This window comes from Sphaerodactylus townsendi, linkage group LG01, assembly GCF_021028975.2.
Source record: "Sphaerodactylus townsendi isolate TG3544 linkage group LG01, MPM_Stown_v2.3, whole genome shotgun sequence".
Classification (NCBI taxonomy): Eukaryota; Metazoa; Chordata; class Lepidosauria; order Squamata; family Sphaerodactylidae; genus Sphaerodactylus; species Sphaerodactylus townsendi.
In genome coordinates, this window is record NC_059425.1 from 174,303,347 (window position 1) to 174,326,588 (window position 23,242).

Consider the following 23,242-nt stretch of genomic DNA (forward strand, 5'->3'; position numbering starts at 1 on the left):
TGCTTCACCAGCAATGTCCAAAAGCTGGAGTTCCATAGACAACATCCCATTCCAGCCACTGCAGGGTGGGCAACAGAGGCGGAGCTTCCACGGGGCGGCCTGGGGACAAATGCCCCAGGCGGCTGCCGTTCATGGCACGTGGAAGGGGGCAGAAAATCACCCCCACGCCCCTCCTCCTTCCCCCCCCCTCGCCCCCACCCCACCAAGCTGCTCATCCAGCTGGTGAAGGATCAGCTGGCTGAACGAGCAGCCTGGCAGGGCCAACGCTGGGCACCCCTCGGCCCCACCAAGCCCAGCCCCGCCAGGTTGCCCAGGACCGCCACTGCCTAAGGTAAATGGAGCGCTGGGGCAGCTTTTGCTTCTGGTGCCATTTTCCCTCCCTACGCCTCTGCTGGGCAGAGAATATCTTAGTCATCACAGACCCTTTCCCTGTAAAGCAGGAAGGTTGAGGGACCCACACTTCCTATATGACCACACAGCATCCTGTGTTTTAACAACACATGCAGCTGCTATTGAACTGGGAACTCGTGCAGTAAATGGCAAACGTAGTAAGCCCTGGATGGATCTGCCCATGCCTGAAGCAAAACTTCTGATCCCTGCAAAACAGAAACTCATTCATGCAAACCGTGGGAAAGGATTAAACTAGAACTGCTAGTTGTTGTACAGCCAATGTAAGGATTTTATCACCTTTGCTGAAACATGAAAGGAAATCTGAAGTTTAATCTTCAGGCTTCCAGGAACTGATCCCAGACTGCGTACATGTATTCATGTTGGCCAGTAGACAGAAGAGATTTATTGTACATATGCCGAGTGCTTGTAGGGCTGCACTCCTTTACTCATCTACGTCGTACTGTGGAAACTGTTACAGATTCCTAAATGTGCTGCACATGCCTATGTGCTGATAACTGCCACCACCTAGAAATTTTGGTATTGTCTATACCTGGAAAAGAACCATAAAATGAGGGATCTTGTTCTTATTTGTTCGTAAAAAAAATTGGAAAATGTGTAATACAATGGAAATGAGAAAATATTATGAATTAATCACAAAACCAGAAGAATGGTATCTGACTTAAGATACTTACCTTGGTTTACATTTTTTGTTAGGGTCAGCTGTTACAATGGGGAAGCTCTCAGTATATAAAATGTTATATAAATGTTATGAAAGTATGAAGTTATGTTACCCAGTTTCCCCGAATATAAGACATCCCTAAAAATAAGACATAGATGTTTTGCTGAAGTGCGAAATATAAGGCATCCCCCGAAAGTAAGACACAGCAAAGTTTTTGTTTGGAAGCATGCCCGACGAACAGAACACAGAAAAATAAGACATCCCCTGAAAATAAGACATAGCGCATCTTTGGGAGCAAAAATTAATATAAGACACTGTCTTATATTCAGGGAAACACGGTAGATATGTGAGTGTAGGGTTTGTTATGTGTGTATGTGTGTTTTTTTTAATTTCCATTTTCCTTTTTAAGGCTTATTATTCATTCTTAATTTAATTTTTAATTTTTATTCTCTCCTGTTGTGTATTATGGGTTCTCTTTGTTGGTGGATTTGTCTTAACATTGTCAAATCTGTATTCAGTGTTTGTATTGAGAAGATTATTCTGAAACTAATAAAAAGCTTTTTTTAAAAAAAATTCTGGTATTGTCTGATGGTCACTCTAGGCCAGTGGTGGCAAACCTATGGCACTCCAGATGTTCGTGGACTACAATTCCCATCAGCCCCTGCCAGAATGGCCAATCGGCCATGCTGGCAGGGGCTGATGGGAATTGTAGTTCATGAACATCTGGAGTGCCATGGGTCCGCCACCACGGCCCTAGGCCATCCCATAATTCTCCCTTGATTACAAGCCTGTGTGCATGTGTGGAGTAACACAAAGCTTTCCATCTTCCCCTCCTCAAGGTCTCTTCCATAGCACAATGAAGTCAGCACATAAGGGGGAAATAACGCAGAAAATCTCTCAAAACCAAAATAACAGTTTTTCTTCTATGCATACACAAATAAGCTAACAGGGAATCTAAAAAGGTAAAAATTCAGAATACTAAAAAAGAAATGTACGATGTTATATACCTTCCATTGGAAATGGATCACCTTTACTACAGCCAACTGTGAATGTTGCCCATATTTCAAGGAATTCCTCAGAAGGGGAGATCCTTCCTTGCCTAACCAAAAACTGGCGTGAACATTCAAAACTCTTCCCTGAAGAGGATTTAATTGATAAACTTTTCCCTAAGGCCCGAGGTCATTTTGCATATGGTTCTTTTTTGGGCAGAGTACAAAGAATTAACAAAGTGCTGGGGTCTCAAATTAGGGAATTCCTCCACTGATTCCACCACTCGTTGGGCAACTGACGAGCAATCTCTGTGCACTGAAAACTCAAACTGTTATTCCTGGGTCACAGGGATCTTGATCTTAACAGAAAAAAGATTTTTAAGAAATTAAACATAGGCTGTCAAGAACAAAGATACTCTACAAAAGGAATATGCTAAATAGATGTTTCCAGCTCATTTCAGCACAAAAGCTGACTTTTAAATGTCTAATCGCAGCCCTCCAAATGTTATGGACTACCGTTCCCATCATCCTGCCAGCATCATGCTGGCAGGGGATGATGGGAACTGTAGTCCATAACATCTGGAGGGTCGTGAGTTTGCCACCTGTGGTAAGTGTCCTCATTGTTATAAGATTTCCCTTTTCTATGTATCATTCAATATGGATAAACTGGTCCTAAACTGCAAACATACTTCAGCTTGCTACTCTGTGCTATGGAAATGTTACTGTTTTAAATTTTTTAAAAAATGTTATTTTGGATTTATAGCCCGCCCAACCCTGAAAAACCGAGCTCAGGGTGGCGAACAGCATCATTATAGTACAATACACAAACAACCAATATTTCATCCAATAGTGATACATATCAGTATAAAACCTAACATTTAAATCCACAACTTTGTGATATAAAACTTTGGGCTTTCCGAATATAATTTTCGAAAGAACCTTCTTTCACTCCAACTCATGAACTCCAAAGAGATTTTCCCCTTATTTCCTAGTTCCTGATATATCAAGGGGGAAGAAGAAAAGAAGGGGAAGGAGAAAAAAAGGGGGGGGGGGTGGAAAGCAAAAAAGTGGGGAAGAGGGGAAAAGGAGGGGGAGGGAGCAGGAGGGAGAGGGAGAAAGGAGAGGTGCCAGATTGATGTCGAATCCCAGCTGACTTAATCAAACGCTTGGTGGAACATTTCCATTTTTAAGGCCCTGCAGAACTTTGCTATATCCCACAGGGTCTTGATCTCAGATGGTAAAGTATTTTACCATGTTTTAGCTATATTTTGGCCTAAAACCACTTTGACTATTTAAATTAAAAAAAAACTAGTATACAAAAGTTTTACAAATAGCATCCCATATAAATCTAGCATCCCATATAAATCTAGTATATCAAAATCTAGAATATCAAAAAGACTGTCTGGAACAGAGGGACCAAACTCCAACACAGATCTCAACTGAGAACCAAAATTATCTCCTTTGCCCCATACCAGCAGGGGAGGAGGGAACCCACAAACCAAAGCAACGCTCTGAGAATCAACACCTTTGATTACAGGGGTTATTTTTCCAGAGAATGTGCTAGTTGGGGGATGGGGGGAGAAATGCCTTCTACAGTTGTCCCTTCCACATCACAACTTTCCCAACTGAAGTTTCGGTACATTGCGGGTCAGCATGAAAAAGTGCTGTAAATGAGAATTTTAATGAAATAAACTGTTCAATAAAATAAATGAACACAATTTTTTTCTTAAAATTAAATCTGCAGTAAAAGAACTGTGGTGAAAAGCATGTTTACGGCAATCTCTCACGTGACATCTTGTAGTGATCTTTGCATCTTGAATTTTATGCAGTTTTCCAGGGGGGGTGTTGCGGCCCACAACTGTATGCTCATTAAGTCAATGGAGCAAAGAGGTCTCTAGTTAGATCATACTTTGACGAATAAAAGCTGAGTTGCTTTTCATTCCCAGAGTCACTACTGTTTGAAAATTAATCAGTTGTTTTCTCTGCAGCAATGACTCACCCAATTCTAAAGCAGTTGTTTGCCACAACAATCCATTCTCCTCTGCTCTCACTCAAAAGGAAATGCGCATGAGTCATTTAGCACCAGTGGCTAAGAGTCTCTAAGCTACAAAACAGGAAGGCCAGCATGCCACAGATTCACATGGCCTTGGGCAGTCACTCTATGCTTCAGAGCACCTCCATCTCATCCGCAACATGAGAACACTAACCTACTGGAGATTATTTGTAAAGATTACAAACAAGATAATGCTAAGAGCTAAATAAATGCTACCTAGTCTTCTCATAAGAGCAGGCTTTCCACACAGAGAGCTTCCTGCTTAGATTTTATTAAAATGTCGAAGGAAGTCCTTTGTTACCGTACATAGCACCATTTCCTGAGAAAGTTTATTCCACTTTCCAGCGTAGGACCATATGTAACAAGCAAATTCCTGAAGCCAACAGCAGTGCGAGGAAAAGGAGTGTAACACAGGATCCTCTGAAATCACCATTAGGAAAATCAACATACAGAACAGCAATTCTTTGCTGGTTGGTTGATTTAGTAAGGATATTGAACAGGCAGACAAATCTAAGTTTTTGGCCACACTGGCCCCGCAAAACGAAGTGTTTAAAGTTCTTATTCCAAGTCACCGTGGGCCTTAACTGTGTATTCAGATGGCAGCAAAATGTCCACTGAAGACAGAATACAATATATATACATATACTGCAATACCTGTCATAGATCAGACCATGAACTCCATGTTCTCTCAGTTTTTTCCTGTTCTCTGGGTCATTTGCTTCATCGCCCCAGCAGAAGACAACCAAGCCTTTAGAAAGTGCCTCATTGATAAATGATAGATCCTGTAGTAACTCTTCTGTATGTGCATTGATTCCCTGAAAACAAAATATAAAACTCTCTAAACATATACTTAAGACACTGTGCAAGGATCAACCATTACAATGGCTAAATGAATTTAACAGTATATAAATGTGGGGTGTGGTTTCCGGGCTGTATGGCCGTGTTCTAGTAGCATTTTCTCCTGACCTTTCGCCTGCATCTGTAGCTGGCATCTTCAGAGGATCCTCTGAAGATGCCAGCCACAGATGCAGGCGAAACGTCAGGAGAGAATGCTGCTAGAACACGGCCATACAGCCCAGAAACCACACAACATTCCAGTGATTCCGGCCGTGAAAACCTTCAACAATACATAGTATATGAATGCTTAAAATCAGCATGGTGTAGTGGTTAAGAGCAGGTGGATTCTAATCTGGAGAACCTGGTTTGATTCCTAGGCAGAGGCTTATCTGGTGAACCAGATGTGTTTCCACACTCCTACACTCCTGCTGGGTGATCTTGGGCTAGTCACAGTTCTTCAGAACTTTCGCAGCCCCAACTACCTCACAAGGTGTCTATTGCGGGGAGAGGAAGGAAAAGGGGCTTGTAAGCCACCTTGACTCTCCTTACAGGAGAGAAAGATGGGGTATAAATCCAAACCTCTCTCTCTCTTCACTGAAAGAGTATAATAAATTCCTAGCATTTTGTTGCAGAAAAGGAAACAACATATTGGGTAAAACCCTATTTTAGAAAAAAAATTATTGGTAAAAATGCTTTATGACTTACCAGGATATTTTCAAATCGTGCAAAGTTTATAGCAATAGACGTCGTACGACATCTGAGATCCATCAGTTCTGGATAAGTTTCACATTTTCCTTGAGTTAGAAACAATATGGGATATTTATTTTGTTTCTGCCTGACCCTGTAAGAGCATTTGAACAAAGTTACAGCCTCAGACAGCAAAGTTTCTAAATATAATTCTTAACATGGACAAATATCCAGTATTCCTAAATTGCAATTAGTTTACAGGGGGGGAAAAAGAAATTACAAACTTAAACTTCATCTTTCTGTCCTTCATAATGTACGGTATGTATTCAGAGGCCAATAATTTCTGGGGACAGAAGAGAGGGTAGTTGTTGTTTTTTTGCAAGAAACCCCCTATATGCTTTGGCCGCCCCTGAGTCTTTTTTGGGGGCAGCTGACATTTTCAGCAGTATTGAAGCATCTTACAGAAGGCAACAAGTCCCTTGGATGCGATCATGATTGTTTGAATTTTACCAAATGCAAAGAACTAATTATGGCACAACATTGTTTTACTTACAGCTGACAACACACTGCCCAATAGATTCAGATTCAGAGACCTTTATTAGGCATATACCACACAGGGAGAGTAAAGAGTAAATCCAGCAGAGAACAGTAAAAGTAATGCGGTCAGCATCCAAGGGAACCTAATTCAAAACACGTAGCAAAAATTTGGCTGCGATTTCTGTTATTTCAGCCTCGGGATTGTTGAGCAGGAAAATCATCTTTGCATTGCTAGGAAGATCCGAGAATCCAACTGAGAATTCTACCAAGGTTGGACTGCCCAATAGAACAGAAGCAGGCAGAGATTTCAATTAATACTTTGTCACAGATGCTCGTAATGTAAAGAGGCAGACAGCATCTTAATCTGAAAAGCTGCTTGCTTCTTCAACAGTAAAACACTTATGGAAGAAGCAACCAAGAATCCCACACGGCAAGATTCTTCCCAACACCAAATTCACCAAATGTGATTATGGTTCTCATTGGTATATGCCAATAAACATTTTCTCTCTGTCTGAGATATCTCACTGAAACCTAGAGTGGTTCACACTCTCACACAACCACAGGAGTTTTAAGAATCAGCGATGACTACTGAAAAATGCCGCCAACAAGAATAGGGTCAAAATGAAATATCTGATTCACCGTAGGTGGGGAATCAGATTATTCAAAACACCAAGCAAAATGCTCCACATCTGACACATTCCAAAAGTATTTTTTACTCACATTGTACAGATGTCTGCATCAAATGAAGAAAATAGAACCCTCCTTGTTCCCGCCTTTATTAGAACAGTTTTCAAAATAATATCTAGGAAGACGTTCATGTCAAAGTAAGTCGAAAGATTACCGTCCCACACCCCATCCTGAAAAACAATACACTTCTTAGTTATTTAGCATAAATTTGTGGCTAACCAAGGACACCTCAAGATTAAGCTGTACATTTTATATACAAAAGTTTCCCAGTTCCTGTACAACTATGTTTAAGAGAGGTCTCTATGATCCCCAGTTCCAGTACAACACAAAACCCTATGACCCAGCAAATTCATCATGGGCCGAATCATGCTGGCCACAGAATTATCACATATCACTTATATACTCTGCCAGAGATAAAAGCTGAATGCTTGAAGGAATCTTCCCTCCTACTGTGGGGCACTACAGTGTTAGATGGTGTGGAAGCTAAAATATCCAAAATTACTTAAAGGTTAAGAACACAGTCTTGGACTTTAATATTTGCTCCTACACAGGAGTTTTCCACCAAGTCAACTTGTTTGGATATTATGGGACTTTTTAAAAGTTACTCTCTCCACCAGAAAGTGGCTTGGGTTTTTTTTGCTGGAGTCATCCAGATCCATTTGCTTTGCAGGCACTTATTTATAGGTCGCCTGCCAACACATTATGGCCTGATTCGACTACACAGAGGCGTTATCGGGGGGAAATGGCGCCTGGCGACAACTCCTTCTCTGGGTGCCCCCATGCACTCAGGGGTGGGGTTTGGGGTGTGGCCCCACTCCTGCCCTCCCTGCAAGCCAACTTTCAAAAGTCAGCCTGCACAGAGGCCCAGGAGGATGGGGGGGGGGGGCTTCGTGGTGCCCGGGGACATGGGTGACCCCATGTCCCTATAGGCGGTATGCCTCTGCGACTACAGCAGTCTGTGAAGGGGTCAATGACCTGCTCTCCTAATAGGAACCAGTATGGCGGCTCCACCGGTCTATCCTGTTCATCTCATCATGCCAGCAGGTGTGAGATCTACAGCTTCCTGCTCTTGAGCTTTCTCTGCTGCTGCCTGGCTTCTATGGAGCCACTTGCGGGGGTGGTCAGCAATGCCCCCACCCTGCCCTATGATTTTCAGAAAGCTTTGCAAAAGAGAACTGCTAAGAGGTGAATGAGCTGGAAAGGCTGGAAAGCTGCTGTACTTTTTAATGGCCTTATTGTCATGCCACTGTGGGTAACCTTTGGTTCCATCTGAACAAGAAGAACGTAGATTTTAGAAACGTGAGAAAATAAATATTTTGTTAACAGCTGTCAGTCCCTTCAAACACTGACATTCTGTGAAACTGCATGTGAAGCGAAGCAAGCCTTTATTGGCATAGACAGCAGTACAACAATGATAAAAAAGATTAAAAAGCATATACAATACAGGATATACGTGTTAGGACGAAGGAAATCTACTGGCATTTAATAATTTCCAGGAGAAAGTCTGCCACTGTCATACAGAGAGAAGGATCAGGGTTGTCCAACAAGTAGTGTAATCTAATTAAATTGGGGAGATCGGGTAAATGTAAAGGAGTGAGATTCACATACTTGGATCTGATTTCCTTGAATCTGAGACAATAAAGTAATTGGTGGGCCAGAGATTCAATTGAGCCATCTATACATGGGCACAATCTTTTAGTCTTTTCTTGCTTATTAAATCTGCCATGTAACAAGGCAGAAGGCATAACATTAAACCTGGCGAGCATTATGGCTCTCCTTTGAACAGGGTTATCAAGAAACTGCATGTCCACATTTTCAGGATGAGTCCCGTAGCTTTAGTTCCACAAGCCACATACTGGAAAGGCAAAAAACAAACAAACCCAAAAATCCTCACTGGGAAAGCTACGCCAGATTAGGTTCACATGCACCGATGATAAAAGAATTAAGAGAGACAGAAGCACAGTAGTTGGTCTAGTTAGGATCTATAACTTAAATAGTGGAATAAAGAAAGCAGATGCAAGCACTCGGCTAAGAAGCACATTAAGAAGATTGTTACTTACCTTTTGCTGACAGATCCATTTTATTTCTATATTAAACCCAACATTTTCAGGAATAGCTTCTAATACCTGGATGAGAAACCATTACAAAGTCACTAATATTATTAACCACTACAGGTCAAGAAAAATTAAACACTGTGCTGAACATATGTCCTTTTGATCATTGTGCTGTGACAGCATCAGATAGCTGCTAGCGTAACAGTGCTACCATACGAAGAGTACCTCCAATTTGAGGCACTTGCTGACTGTGTAAATAACCCTAAAACAGCTCCCATGTTTTCATTATTATTGCTCCTATGCTATTTCACAAGTTACATTATACATAATGGATGCAGAAGCGACTTACTGTTTGGAGAGAGGGGAACGGTTGCATGTCAGAAGGAGCATTTATGTCTTCTTTAAATGTTTCTAGAACAAAATGCAAAAGTTGCCTTGAAGCCAAAGTTGTGTGTAAAGAACTACACACTGCAGTCAAGGTTCTGGATTTTTAAACAGAGTTCTGACACTGCTGCCCTCCTTACTGATCTGTTTACATTCTCATAGAACCATAGAGTTGGACGAGACCCAAAGGGCCCTCAAGTCCAACCTCCTTCAATGCAGGAACACAGGATTAAAGCACCCCTGACAGATGGCCATCCAGCCTCTGTTCTCCTACAGGTCCATGAATCATTCGCAGCAATGGTTTTGCCAGCAAGCCCCAGAGTGTCTATGCTGAGGCCTAGCCCCCCTCCCTGGCCACATTCCAAATGACCTGGTACTCACTGACTCAGGCAGTGTACAGCGAAGGTTGTACACAGGGAGCTACCCAACTGTTCCAGCAGACCATCTTGTTCTCAGAGATCTTGATCATGTGAAAATTGTAATGTGGTGTCTGCATACCAAAATCTGCAAGCGTTTGCCCCACAGCATGTATAACTAGCACAACAGGATATACAGCACTGGCAACTTAAGTACATTGCAACCATCTCTGAAATAGACATTTTTCTCTTCCAAATTAAGAGGGATATCTTAGCAAAAAAACACCACCACCCCGCTCCTCTTGAAACATTAACTTGCCGCACTTCTGTTAGGCTGCTCAGAACCAACTATGTAATGGTCAGGAAAGATTTTCCTGACTTCTACATACCTTGGCTGTCTTTTGATTTCAAGGCAGTCACATGCGCCAGCTACAAATAAAAGGCAGATCAGCTTTAAAAAGTGTGCTTGCCAGGAACTGGTAGGTTCTTTCAAGGGAGGCCCAGATGTTGTCTGAATGGCAAGGTCGAATGCAGGACTCAAGATGAAGCTATGCCAGGGGTCTGCAACCTGTGGCTCTCCAGATGTTCATGGACTACAATTCCCATTAGCCCCTGGCAGCATGGCCAATACTGACCAATTGGCCATGCTGGCAGGGGCTGATGGGAATTGTAGTCCATGAACATCTGGAGAGCCACAGGTTGCAGACCCCTGAGCTATGCAGTGCTTTTGCTGACATTGAAAGAAAGCGAGCCCCTAGTTGCTAGATTCTGTGCACAAAACGAGCCCTGCCTGTGATACAGCTCAAGAGCAATTGCTATTCTGACAAGTAGTATCCTACCAAGAGATCAGTTGCAGACAGTAATCCAGAGCTCAATGAATGTACAAAAGCCAAGCTGCCAAGCTACAAGTGACTATTCAAATCTCTTTGGACTCCAACAACCAGAGAAATCTAGTGGAGTGGGCAAAATGCATATGCATAATCAAAGGCTTTCAGGGCCAGAATCAACTGGCTGTTGAGGGTTTTCTAGGCTGTGTGATTTCTCTGGGCTTTCTGCCAGCTGCATCCTCACCTGAACAACTCAAGTAAAACATCCAGCACACATCATGGTAACCTCACAGCCTGACTGGACGTTTTACACAGGAATGCCTGGAACATTACAACAGGTTCAGAAGAGGTTCAAAAGACCGATTGGCTGGAAGTTGGCCAGAGATAACTTATGAAGCTTATAATGAAGGAATTGATTACCAGTGGTAATTGATTACCAGTGGTTACTTGGGCTCCATTTAAGAAGCTGGTTATTGGATCTGGTATTCTACATGACTTGAACCTAGGATACCTATGACAACACATTCTCCTAGGTGAGTGTCCCCCATACTCTGCTGTCATTTGAAGAGATCATGCTTGGAATTCTTCCAACCACTGAGGCAGAGCTGTTGCCACGAGGAAAGAAAACGGAAGGACTTCTGTACTAGCACCACCATCCTAGTACTTCCTCTCAGATGGAGACAACAAAAACCCAGCCCATTCAGATTGTCAGGTGGTTGGTTAGAACTTTCTTGTTTTGACAGCCAACTGGGGCAGGCTGCTCCATCCAGCAGAAGCTGCTTCTGTTTATATAATGCTACTATTAATTACTTCAGAAGATAGCCATGTTGGAATGCAGTAGAAGAGACAGATTTGAGTCCAGTAGCAGTATTGACCGGCAAGATTTTGGGAGGCACGAGCTTTCAAGTGTCAAAGCTCCCCTTTGTGACACGTATCTAACCAAGTGAGCCATGGCGTACTGCCCATGGGGACATGTGGGTCACATATCCCCAGGTGCAGGCCATTTGGTCGCGGGTGGGGTGGCAGAAAATTGCCCTCCCCCACGGCCACACCCCTCACACACCGCATGCCTACCAGCCCACCCGGTGAGGCCAGGGCCACCCTCAGCACCCGTTTCAGTGACCTGTCAGACGGGGAAATTTGGGACACTGACACCCCCTCCCAAGATCCCCACCCCAGGCTCTTCTTCTGCGCCAGCTGAGAAGCTGATGGCAGGTCAGGGGACAGGAGCTCGGGCACGCCAACCAAGCTGGGTTGCAGGAGAGGCAGGCAGAGAGGCAGGCAGGCAGAGGGCCAGGCTGGAGACTGCAGCAAGGTACGCGGAGCAGCATCAGACCTATCCCGGAGGAGGAGGTGGGGGAGGATGGGCGCGGCAGCCTCTGAGTCCCAAGAGCGGGGCCTAGCAGGAAGTACCCCACCCCACATCAGGGCTGGGCGTGGAGTCATGGGGGCTCTGCAGTTCTGGCTCCCCTGCGCTTCCGAGTATCCACAGCCAGGCAGGCGAGAATCCCGTAGGGCGCACACAGTGATCTGGGGGGAGTGGTGGTGGTCACTTGTCTGCCTCCTCAGCAAATTGTCTTCCCTCACCTGTATACCTGGTGCTTACCTCACTTCTGCCTCACTCCCTCCTTTCCCCATCTTATTTACCACAACAGCAGTTCTATCCATTAACGGGGGGAGGGGGAGGGGGGGGAGAGAAGAGGGACGCTCGTGAAAGAGATTTCAGGACACTTCAGAGAGTGTCCGAAGGAGATCTAGGTAACTTGTCTCTTTCTCTAAGGGGGGGGGGGGGGCATCCAAGAAAATGGGTTGACAATGGGGTGCAGAAGCAAAAGGAAATACCGAGTGTGGATGATCCAAATTGCCTCCAGATTGCGACTGGCCACTTTCAGGTTCAACCTTAAAAAAGAAAAGACTGAACAGGAAAAGGAAGTGTGGCTCAGAGAAGAAACCGGTTCTTCTCCTGGCTAATAAATAATTTTGGAAATCCCTGGTTAAAATCTCATTTCTGACACAAGCTCAGAGACGTATCAGGGGAAATGGCGCCTGGAGAAAAATTGTCTCCGGGGGCCCTCCCTGCGCTTGGGGGTGGGGTGGGGCTCCACCCCCCAGCTGCTGACACCCTGCTCCTGGCTGGGCTCCCAGCCGGCAACCAGCAGTCCCTTCTGCCCTTCCCTCTGGGAAGGCCAGAAGCAACTGCCGTCCCTCGGCCTCAGAGCTGCTTTTATAAGCACTGAGGCTGGGGGCGGGGGCTCAGGGGTGTGTAGCCCCGCCCCTAGCCTCAGTGCGTATAAAAGCAGGTGTTGGAGGCTGGGGGATGGCAGTCACTTCTGGCCTCCCTGGAGGGGAGGGCAGAAGGGACTGCTGGTTGGGAGCCCAGCCGGGAGCAGGGGGCGGTAGCAGGGGGGGTGGCAGCTGGGCATCCTCTACCCTGCCCATGTCGATGACGACATGGGCAGGGTCGAGGGCGCCCAAAGATGACAAGGCAGCAGGACTTCCGTTGCCTTGCAGTCTTCCTGGTCATATGGGGGACGATTTTTTGCCCCCCATGTGACCAGATTGGTGGCGCCCGGGGATAGAGGGTACCCCTCGTCCCTAGGCAAATATGCCATTGCACAAGCTCATTAGCTGGCCTTAAGTAAGCACCCCCCACCCACCCCCCCAGCCTAAGTTCCCTAATGCATACTCTCAAAGGCGTATCTAAGGGAAATGGAGCCTGGACCAAAATCTAGGGGAAATGGTGCGGGGGTGGGGAGGCGGAAAACTCAGATTTTTCTCCGGATACACCTCTGCAAATGAGCTTTGATTCTTGAAAGCTTTTACCTCAAAAACCTTGTTGGTCTCTGAGGTGGTATTGGACTCGAATCCAGCTCTATTAATTTCTTTTATTGTTCCAGTTTTAAGAGGTTTAACATTTGTATTTTATGCTGTTATCACTAACTGCCTTGACAACCAGCGCAGGGCTGAACAGCAGGCGAGACATTTTAAGCACAAATGTATCTAAGATTAAGCCTTTTCAAAATACATTTCAGCACACTACCTTTAATAATTGCAGCTGGGCAAATGTCAGCTCTTTCACTGCAATCTCAAACAGCTCCAGTGGCTCAGATTCATCTTTCTTTTAAACAAACAGACAGAAGGATTAGGTTAGAAGCAGCTGGAAGCTCTCTAAGCAAATTCAAGTTCTCCTATTTTCTGTTCCTAAAAACAAGTCTCTATGTGCATAAATCTGTCATAGCTGGGGTTCACAATAGGACACCTTATTTTGCAACGGCCCCATTCATCTAGCGTAGCTGCCTAGGAGCTTGCAGTATCCATTCCTTCCCCTTAGCTTAACCAGCAGTGGCGTAGGAGGTTAAGAGCTCGTGTATCTAATCTGGAGGAACCGGGTTTGATTCCCAGCTCTGCCCCCTGAGCTGTGGAGGCTTATCTGGGGAATTCAGATTAGCCTGTAAACTCCCACAAACGCCAGCTGGGTGACCTTGGGCTAGTCACAGCTTCTCGGAGCTCTCTCAGCCCCACCTACCTCACAGGGTGTTTGTTGTGAGGGGGGAAGGGCAAGGAGATTGTAAGCCCCTTTGAGTCTCCTGCAGGAGAAAAAGGGGGGATACAAATCCAAACTCTTCTTCTTCTTCTACTATGAGGAATTGTGTGGCCAAAGTCTCTGATAATACAAATCACGGATGACAGGCAGGGCAAAGCTGACCCACTCTCCTGTCCACTGCCTGTGAAAGTTTTTTTTGCCCAGTCACACTTATCACAGCTGTACAGTTATCCCTTCCGAATCGCAACTTTCCCCATCATGGTTTTGATGCATCATGGATCAGCATAAGAAATTAAATGGGGATTTGGGGGAAGTTTTGTGGAAGCTACAAATGACACGCGAAGGCCAGCAGACAGCACAAAAAAAGTTTAGGAACTCAGAAATGCATAAATTTCATGTATAGTATATAATATCAACATATCTTTTAATACTATAAATATACACAATTTCTTTTTTAAAGTTAAAAGAAAAGAAAAAGAAAAAAATCAGACTTATTGTTTAGTATGAAGGGAGGCCCAATTTTTTAAAATGTGGATTTCCAGATCCCTTGGGCGGGGGGTGGGGGGGACCACACACATGACCATGCCCCTAACCCCAGTGATGTGGAAGGGATGTCGCATTTGCATTTCTTTAGTCTTGTGACAGCAATAATAGCTGTGGCACAACACACCCATCTGAAGGGAAGCATCCATCTTTAAGATTAGCAAGATTTTATAGGCCTGCTACCATTCATACATTAACATCAGACATGCAACTACCATAAACATGTATCAAAAATCCACATCGCAAATCAGGCTCAATTCCTTATTCAGGTTTATAAACTCAAATTCATTGTAAACACATTCATTTCATTTGTTTCAACCAGAACTCAACAAAGCAACTTATTGTATTCAGGAGCTCAGTTCCAAAGCATACAAGTCCACATTTTATAATAATAAAGTCAAAGTATTCTTCGAATAAAGTTCATCATTTCATTAGTCCATTGAAGAATTATTTGTAATCCAATCAATAGTCCATTCAGAAAAAATTGGGTTGATATTGGCAAAAACCCGCTTCGTACGTAATGCGTATTTCGTTATCTTCCTCAGTGCCTCAATCTCATGTCTTGCACCATTCATGTCTGCTACCATTCATGCCTTATACATACATACACACACAAAAACTGCTGTCATCTAGGCAGAAGATTCTTCTAGGTACCAAATAACACACATTTCCTGGCTTCCCATTTGAAATGGGACGCATTTTTTTTTGTCTTAATGGTTACACACATAAGTCTCAGATCCCACAGAAATGATTGGCCATGAAGAGCCTCTGACTCAGGAGGGAGTATGCATGCTGACCAGTGGCACACCAGGCCACTGTGTTTGGCAAGCAGGTCCAGTCCTCCAACCAAGGCAGGCCTCTCCAGTGCCCTGGTACTCAGCTTGCTCTCAATGTTTCTGGCCTAGTACAACCTTCCTCAGTCTTCCCCACTACTCTCTTCAGTTTGCCCCCTCACCAATATATTGATAGGCAATATAAGGTGGGGTGGGGGTTGGGGGGGTACTTGAACCAAACTGATTACCTACCTCTGCTTCAGAGGCATAGCTCCAAGGGGACCCGGGGGGGGGGCAACGCTCTGGGCATGCACCCCTGTGGGGGTGTGGTGAGGGTGTTCCAGGGGTGTTGCGGAGGTGGAGGACGCATTCGCCCCTTGCTACACCTCTGCTCTGCTTTGATTTTCTAAAGGCATAATGTTCGAAAGCCACTGCTTTTTAAAAAGTATAAAGGAAATGCCCTTTTCTGTTCCCCTACCAACAGGGCGGGAAATGCTGTCCCAAATGAAATTCTCTCTATCAAACCCTTAATAGAGTATCAGAAACCTTTGATGGCACTAAAAAGAGCAAAAGCTGGTCCAATTGGGCGTCATTACATATAAATTACATATAAAACACAATATAAAAAACAATACATAAAGATAGCTACTCCAGATATAACATTGTTCAAAAGGGCTAATCCTCAATTTGTTATTCCTCTTTTAGATTCAGAATGCTCTCTTGATCAGTGCTGTAGCCAAAAAGAGTGTTTGGATGCAAGAAAATGGCGAGACAACAGTAAGACACCCAGCGGTTGGCAGTCAAGCACAAGGAGCTGTTCTACATCGTGCTTTTCAGAATTTACACACACTAAAAAAAGCCAAGGTCAGAAACTAAAATTACATACCTTTTTCATGGCAATACAGCAAGTCATATCGTGATATATTATAGGAACTCGATCCTTAGAAAGATGTACATCAAATTCCACAAAGGCTGCTCCCTGAAATTGCAGAATACACAAAGACATTTTTCAAAGCTTTTATGAGAACGTGCTTGTTTGTTCTCAATTTGCATGTGCCATAAATATATTAAGCTGCATTTATTTGCAACAAGAAAAGAACTTGGAACAAATAAAGCTTAAGCATTCAATGCCAAATGTAAAGATTTTTTTCAGAACAGAGATTTCCTCAGCTAATTCCCCCCAATGACCAATTCCAAAGTTTACAATTAACTTCTCTCTCACCCTCAGCCAGACCTACAGAAGTATTTACTGAAATTGTTACTATATTTAGCATATCTATAAACAATGGAATTCTGCTCCGATGATGCCTTTCCCATCCGAATGAAACAAGATTCTTCAAGAGTAAGATCATGTCAGCCGACCTTCAATGGTTTGGTTTAGTATTAACACAGAAACAATAGTTTATTTTAATACCAATAGTTCGTAAAACCAGGATTCAGCATCTGATGATCACTGAAATGCTGACTCACCTCGGCAAACGCTAGTTTTCATTGACTTTGTTCCGTAAATACGCAGGGGGGTGTCAGAAACAAGCCAGGATTGCTTGAACTCACATGTCACCGAGAAAAACTACGATTAGGACTACCCGTAGTTAAATAGATCAACCTCAATTATGGTTTTAAATCCTAACTTATTGGCCCTAAGTACATAGAGTGGCACATTCTCACATACTTACATTCTCACAATACTAGAACCAGGGGACATACATTGAAAATGCGGGGGGGGGATTAGGACTAATAACAGGAAACATTTTTTCACGCAACGTGTGATTGGTGTTTGGAATATGCTGCCACAGGAGGTGTGATGGCCACTAATCTGGATAGCTTTAAAAAGGGCTTGGACAGATTTATGGAGGAGAAGTCGATCTATGGCTACCAATCTTGATCCTCCTTGATCTGAGATTGCAAATGCCTTAGCAGACCAGGTGCTCGGGGGTTGGGGGGGCAGCAGCAGCAGAAAGCCATTGCTTTCACATCCTGCATTTGAGCTCCCAAAGGTACCTGGTGGGCCACTGCGAGTAGCAAAGTGCTGGACTACATGGACTCTGGTCTGATCCAGCAGGCTTGTTCTTATGTTCACATGCTCAGACAATCACACTAATCATGTTTTGCATGATATCTAGACAGGGTCTTTGTATGCATTATCATATTTGCTTAGTGCATGCCTTCTGGTCATTCTGACCCCTGCAAAGCTGCATTCCTCTGCTGTCCGTCTGCAGGCTTTTTCTGTGGATGCTTCCAATGACAAAATCTTGACTTCTCTTATTGTTTCAAAAGGTTTGTAAAACGGACCTCTTCAGAAGAACTCTTGGGCTACATTTTAAAGTTTTTTTTCTGACTTTAAAAAAAAATATTAGAATTATGTTTTTGTACTTTTTTCTCTGTTGTCTCTCGCTTTGGATCACAGTATTCTGACAGAAAGGCAGGCTTATACAAATGTTTGAAATAATTATCTTAGTTTTCTCCCTAGTTTTCATACCCAAGCATTCATTTAACATCATTTCTCGCGTGAACTCCCAGACAGGGTCAAGCTCAAGAAAGGATTTTGCATGGTGTCGTAACAGAATTTCTAGGCTAACTTGCAACTGTGAAGAGCACAAGATTACAGTAAAATACTTTTCTCCTATGAAATTATTCACACTTTTGAAATGTGGAACAGTTTTTTCCCCCCGTTATAAAAAAAGACAAAGATGGGGATCAGCAATATCAAGGCAAACAAGACAAACATAAAAACTAGTATTAATCCTTATGATAAAAGATCAGCTCCATAATATGAATGGAGAAAGCTTTTTCTATGCAGTTCTCTTTGTAAGATGCTCATAGGCAAAAACAAACCAAGGTAATGTATAGTACACATACATGTCTAGCAGCATTCTTTAAAGAAGCAATGGTATTCTCTCGAAGTTTAGCAAGCCTGGAAACAAAAGAAAGAGTTTGGTTTTAAAGTCACAACGCGTTCATTTACAACTGCAACAGCTAACCATCAGGACAACCAGGCATCAACCATCTTTGCAGCTCAAATGTTAACAAACCCCTTACCTGTGTAAACCTTTGTATGTCAAATGCAAGTAGATACTTACAGCCAATGGAACCTAAGTCATATATATATATATATATATATCAAACAGTGTTCATAACTGCATCTCAGTTGCAAGACAGCAGAATGTTAACATCCTAGGTCATTTACAACTAGTATATTTGAATGCATTAACAACTGCCACATACCAGGAACATACAACCTACCTGCCTGCCCTTGGGGTATCCGGCTTGAATTCAAATGAACACAAATCTTTTTTTCCCCAGTGATTAATTCTATAACCACAACGTCCAAAAACCTGGAAGTGCTATTTAACGTCACTGTCAAGCCTAGTCGTAAAACAGTACTAGAGCACTTTGGAGTTGGTTATTTATGGAATTTGGTTCAAAAAGGATCTATGTTCACTCAACTGATGTTGAGTCAGGTCTATCAGAAGTCTGTTTTTACCACTGACAGCTACAGTAGTTCATCATAAATATCAGGACCTTTAAAACAGTGAAGAAACCATTGCCCCAATATAGCATATTGAAGTCAAGCCTTTTCCCATTCTCCCTATGTGGTCCTCTGGCTCCATGGAGGAAACTGATGAAACACAGCCACACATGCCATGCCGGGCAACAAACACAATACAAGGCAGATGTGAAGGTGGAAAACTGGCAAAGAAGTGCAGCTGAAAATTGATGACCTTTCTGACTTTTGATGCAGCAGCTCCCAGTGCTCAAGGGGCAAATGGGATCACAACTTAGTAACCAAGCCCATGTTTTGAATATCAGAAAGTTCCCGGTTCTACAACCAGCATTGCCAGTGAAAGAACTTCAGTTATCAAGTGTGGGGAGCAGCCCCTGCATGATACTCTGAGGAGCTACGGTGAGTCAGAGTAGACAATATGGGCTAAGAAAGACCAATGATCCAGCTCAGTACAAGGCAGGGGTAGAGGGGGAATTGCGCCCAGGGCAGAGGCATAGCTAGGGTAAATGGAGCCTGGTGCAAAATCAGAGTTTTGCTGCCCCCCATGTTCATATGTGTTTTTTGTATTTTTTAGTGTTTTTCAGTTTTAAGCCTGCAGGGGGCGTAGTTTTTAGGCTAGCTAGCAGCATCAAAATTTCAGGGTATCTTTAGGAGACTCTTCTGATGACACCTCCCAGGTTTGGTGAAGTTTGGTTTAGGAGGTCCAAAGTTATGGACCCTCAAAAGGGTAGCCCCATCTAGTATTAGCTCCCATGGGAAACAATGGAAGATGGGGTACCCCCTTTGGGAGTCCATAACTTTAGACCCCCCACCAAACCAAACTTCACCAAACTTGGCTGGTATCAGCAGGAGTGTCGCTGGACGATATCCTGAAATTTTGGTGCCACTATCCTAAAAACTGCGCCCCTTGCCAGCCGACAAAGTAAAAATACTGAAAATATCAAAAATACATTTTTGCTGCCCCCCAGGCGCGCCCCCGGTGCGACACGCACCACCCTTCCCCGTGGTAGCTACGCCACTGGCCCAGGGTGTGCGTTCTCCCTGCGGCCCTGCCATGCCCCGCCATGCTCCCAGACAAGCCCGGGGCATCATGCCCCACCCGGCCCTGTGGGCGCTACACCACTGGTAAAAGGCAACCTATGTGCATACAAACCTCACATGCTAATACATGCGTGTTCAAATTTTTCTCTCTGCTACTGAAGAAAGTGAAGAGTTGTTGTTCATTCCCCGCTTTACTCTGCCTTATAAGTTTACAATCACCTTTCCCTTCTCCCTCCCCCACAACAGGCACCTTGTGAGGTAGTTGGGGGGAGAGAGAGTTCTAAGAGAACTGTGTCTGACCCAAGATCACCCAGCAGACAACAAATAGAGGGGTGGGTAAACAAATCTAGTCCATTAGATTGGAGTCTGCACCACACTGGCTGTAACATCCCAATTGTGTATACAACTGTCAAACTTGAGCTGGTGTTCTGCAGACAAGGTAGTTACTAGAGGGTCTTTTATGATTAAAGCTCAAACATTCAGACTTACTTGGTAGTAGTTGTAGAGTTTCCTGCACCCCGATGTCCAACATCCAGCCCTTTTCTTGGTTTCCAGTATTTGCTGAATGAAGATTGCATATCACACGAATATCCTTGAATTGGCTTAATAATTATATAGTCAACTACAAAGAAAAGCAAATATGACTTGGTCATCAAGTTCTTCTGTTTTTAAAACACAGTGCTTTATCTTTTCACTTGTTTCAGAGCAACATCTATTTTATTATTGTTACTGTTTGTTTCATTCCCATACCACCCCTCCCTCACGGGTTCAGGGTGGCTTCCCACACATCAATGCATACAATAACATCAGGATTAAAAACGATTCCAAATTCAGATAGCGGCTAAAGTTTCACATAAATCCTATCAAATTCCTGATTTCAATAATACAAAGAGCAGACCCAAAACTAAAAACAAAAGTGGGAAATCAGAAAACAGACAAGGAGGAGAAGAAAGGGAGCAGTAGAGAGGAAGGCTATTTAGAGGCGCATCGGGGGGAAATGGCACCCAGGGACAACTCCTTCTCGGGGGACCCCCACCTTTGGGGGCATGGTTCAGGGGGCATCAAGCTGGCCTGCAGGAAGGCCAAGGGTGGGGCTCAGGGGCAGGGCTTGGCACCCTGAGCCCTGCCCCCTAGCATGTGGGGTGTGGTCCCTCCCTTGAGCCCCACCCCCTGCAGGCTGTCTCATGCTGTCCCCAGTCCCTGGGGATGGCAGGAGATGGCCTGCTGGGGGGGGGGGGGTCAGTGCCATGTGGCTGGGACTCATGCTTTTGCCCACAAGGGGGCTTGGCACCCCCCCACGTGACCAAAAGGCGTGTGCCCAGAGACATGGAGTGACCCCATGTCCCTATAGGCCCGTGGTGGCGAACCTTTGGCACTCCAGATGTTGTGGACTACAATTCCCATCAGCCCCTGCCACCATGGCCAATTTCACCTGGTGAAATAACTCCACCACAGAGGCCCGGCGGAATTGCTTCAGATCAGAAATATTACGAAGAAAAAAAAGGTAAAATAGGCCTATTTAAACATATGCAATTTGTAGTCATTCAGGCTGCAATCCTAGGCATAGTTACTTGGGAGGAAGCCAGTGAATTCACTAGAATTTCCAAGTACACATATATAGTACTGCACTGTCAGTATCCTTCTTAAAACATTGACTGCATACACCATTTCCCTATGAAATTCCTGGTTTAGTTTATGGCTCCTACCTACATTAACAGTATTTCTGCAGCAAGCATACCTCTAACTTTTCCAATGGTTTTTCGTGAAATCCTGTTCATGATAGGAAGCGTGAGATTACCGTAACTCTTTTCCATTTCTGCAATTGTGGATGACAGCAAACATGCAGAGCCCACGTGGCCTGGAAGTGCATCTCCTTGTATCACTGCTTCACTAATTTCTTCCTGAAAATGAGGCATTGAGACATTTAACTTATTTGTTACGAGGGCTGGACAAGACATAAGTGTGACTTCGTCGGGCGGGGCCCTGGGTGGGGGTGGCTGCCTCGGCTGACACCAGAATGGCACTTGGGGGGTGGTACCTTGACTGATGAGCCCACAGCATTGTGGGGTGGCTGTCTTGAGAGGGCTTATCAGGCTCTTGAGGAAGCTGAGTCAAACCCTCCCCCTCACTCCCAATCAGATCAGGGGATGGGTGCCTCAGCTGGCTTGCAGGCCTGATAAACTTCCTCAAGGGGCTGGATCCAGGCCCTGGGCCACATGTTTGAAACCACTGATTTAGATGATCACTCTGTTCACAACAAGGGAATCTAGAACCTCTCTGAACCTTGAATTTGCAGATAAATAGCAAAGAAAAACTCCCGGTCTGTTATAGAGACACAGTTTGTATCCTCCACATAAAACTCACCTTGCTGCTACCATTATTATTATTATTTATTTAATTTAATATACCGCCCCATCCCCGGACAGGTGAGCTTACAAACAGTATCTTAGGTTAGGCTTATGCAACAGATTCATCATTATGTTTGTCAGTGCTGAGAGAGCTGAAATACAAAATTAAATCTCTCCCCTTTTCCCCACCATGTCCTGAGGTGTACAAGGAGAGGTAAAGGAGACTAGAGATGGTTAAAGGATCACGGGAGAAAGTTTGTTTCTTTGATTCAGGTGCCTTATCCATTTGAGTCTTGGCTTTTACATGCTCGTAAAAAATACTTTTGTCAAATGGAAACCTTGAAAAGGCAACAGAAACACGGTATGATCTTGGTATGGCGTTCCAGCAACCAGAACGAAGGCTGTTGAGCTTGGGTTCAATAATCAGGATAACAGAGATGCCTCAAAGTAACAGATTTCCCAGCTGGTTCTGGTGGGTTTTCCGGGCTGTGTGGCCATGGTCTGGTGGATCTTGTTCCTAATGTTTTGCCTGTATCTGTGGCTGGATCTTCAGAGGTGTATCACAGAGACCGCCTCTCCCCATATTGCCCAGGTAGGCCCCTCCGCTCCTCGGAGGAGGACCAACTCGTGATCCCTGGCCCAAAAATGATCAGGCTGGCCTCGACGAGGGGCAGGGCCTTTTCAGCCCTGGCCCCTACCTGGTGGAACAGGCTCCCTAGAGAGATCAGGGCCCTGCGGGACTTACAGAGTTTCCGCAGGGCCTGCAAGACGGACCTGTTCCGCCAGGCGTTTGGCCAGCCTGGTTAAAAATACATCTACCATGTCATCTGGCCTCCCGTGGGCACAAGGGGGAGAGGGGAGTAGCCAGATGCCATCCACATTTTTTAATGGGTTCTGTTTTTATGTAATTGGTATTTAAATTATGTGTTTTAATGTATGTTTTAACCTGTTGTGAACCGCCCTGAGCCCTTAGGGGGAGGGCAGTATATAAAACTAATAATAAATAAA

General features: G+C 44.3%; 1 protein-coding gene across 3 annotated transcripts in view; it reads right to left on the reverse strand.

Annotated features, from left to right (window-relative positions):
- The window catches only part of GPCPD1 (glycerophosphocholine phosphodiesterase 1), a 59,466-nt gene that overhangs the window by 2,659 nt on the left and 33,565 nt on the right, over positions 1-23,242 (reverse strand). For all 3 annotated transcript variants that reach the window (XM_048500155.1, XM_048500173.1, XM_048500163.1), the window contains exons 9-19: positions 21,625-21,787; positions 20,376-20,508; positions 18,200-18,254; positions 16,227-16,319; positions 13,521-13,598; positions 10,043-10,082; positions 9,263-9,324; positions 8,920-8,985; positions 6,893-7,029; positions 5,654-5,789; positions 4,766-4,926 (exon numbers count right to left, since the gene is read on the reverse strand). In XM_048500155.1, coding sequence (XP_048356112.1) covers positions 4,766-4,926; positions 5,654-5,789; positions 6,893-7,029; positions 8,920-8,985; positions 9,263-9,324; positions 10,043-10,082; positions 13,521-13,598; positions 16,227-16,319; positions 18,200-18,254; positions 20,376-20,508; positions 21,625-21,787 — 1,124 coding nt within the window. The remainder of the gene's footprint in view (positions 1-4,765; positions 4,927-5,653; positions 5,790-6,892; positions 7,030-8,919; positions 8,986-9,262; positions 9,325-10,042; positions 10,083-13,520; positions 13,599-16,226; positions 16,320-18,199; positions 18,255-20,375; positions 20,509-21,624; positions 21,788-23,242) is intronic.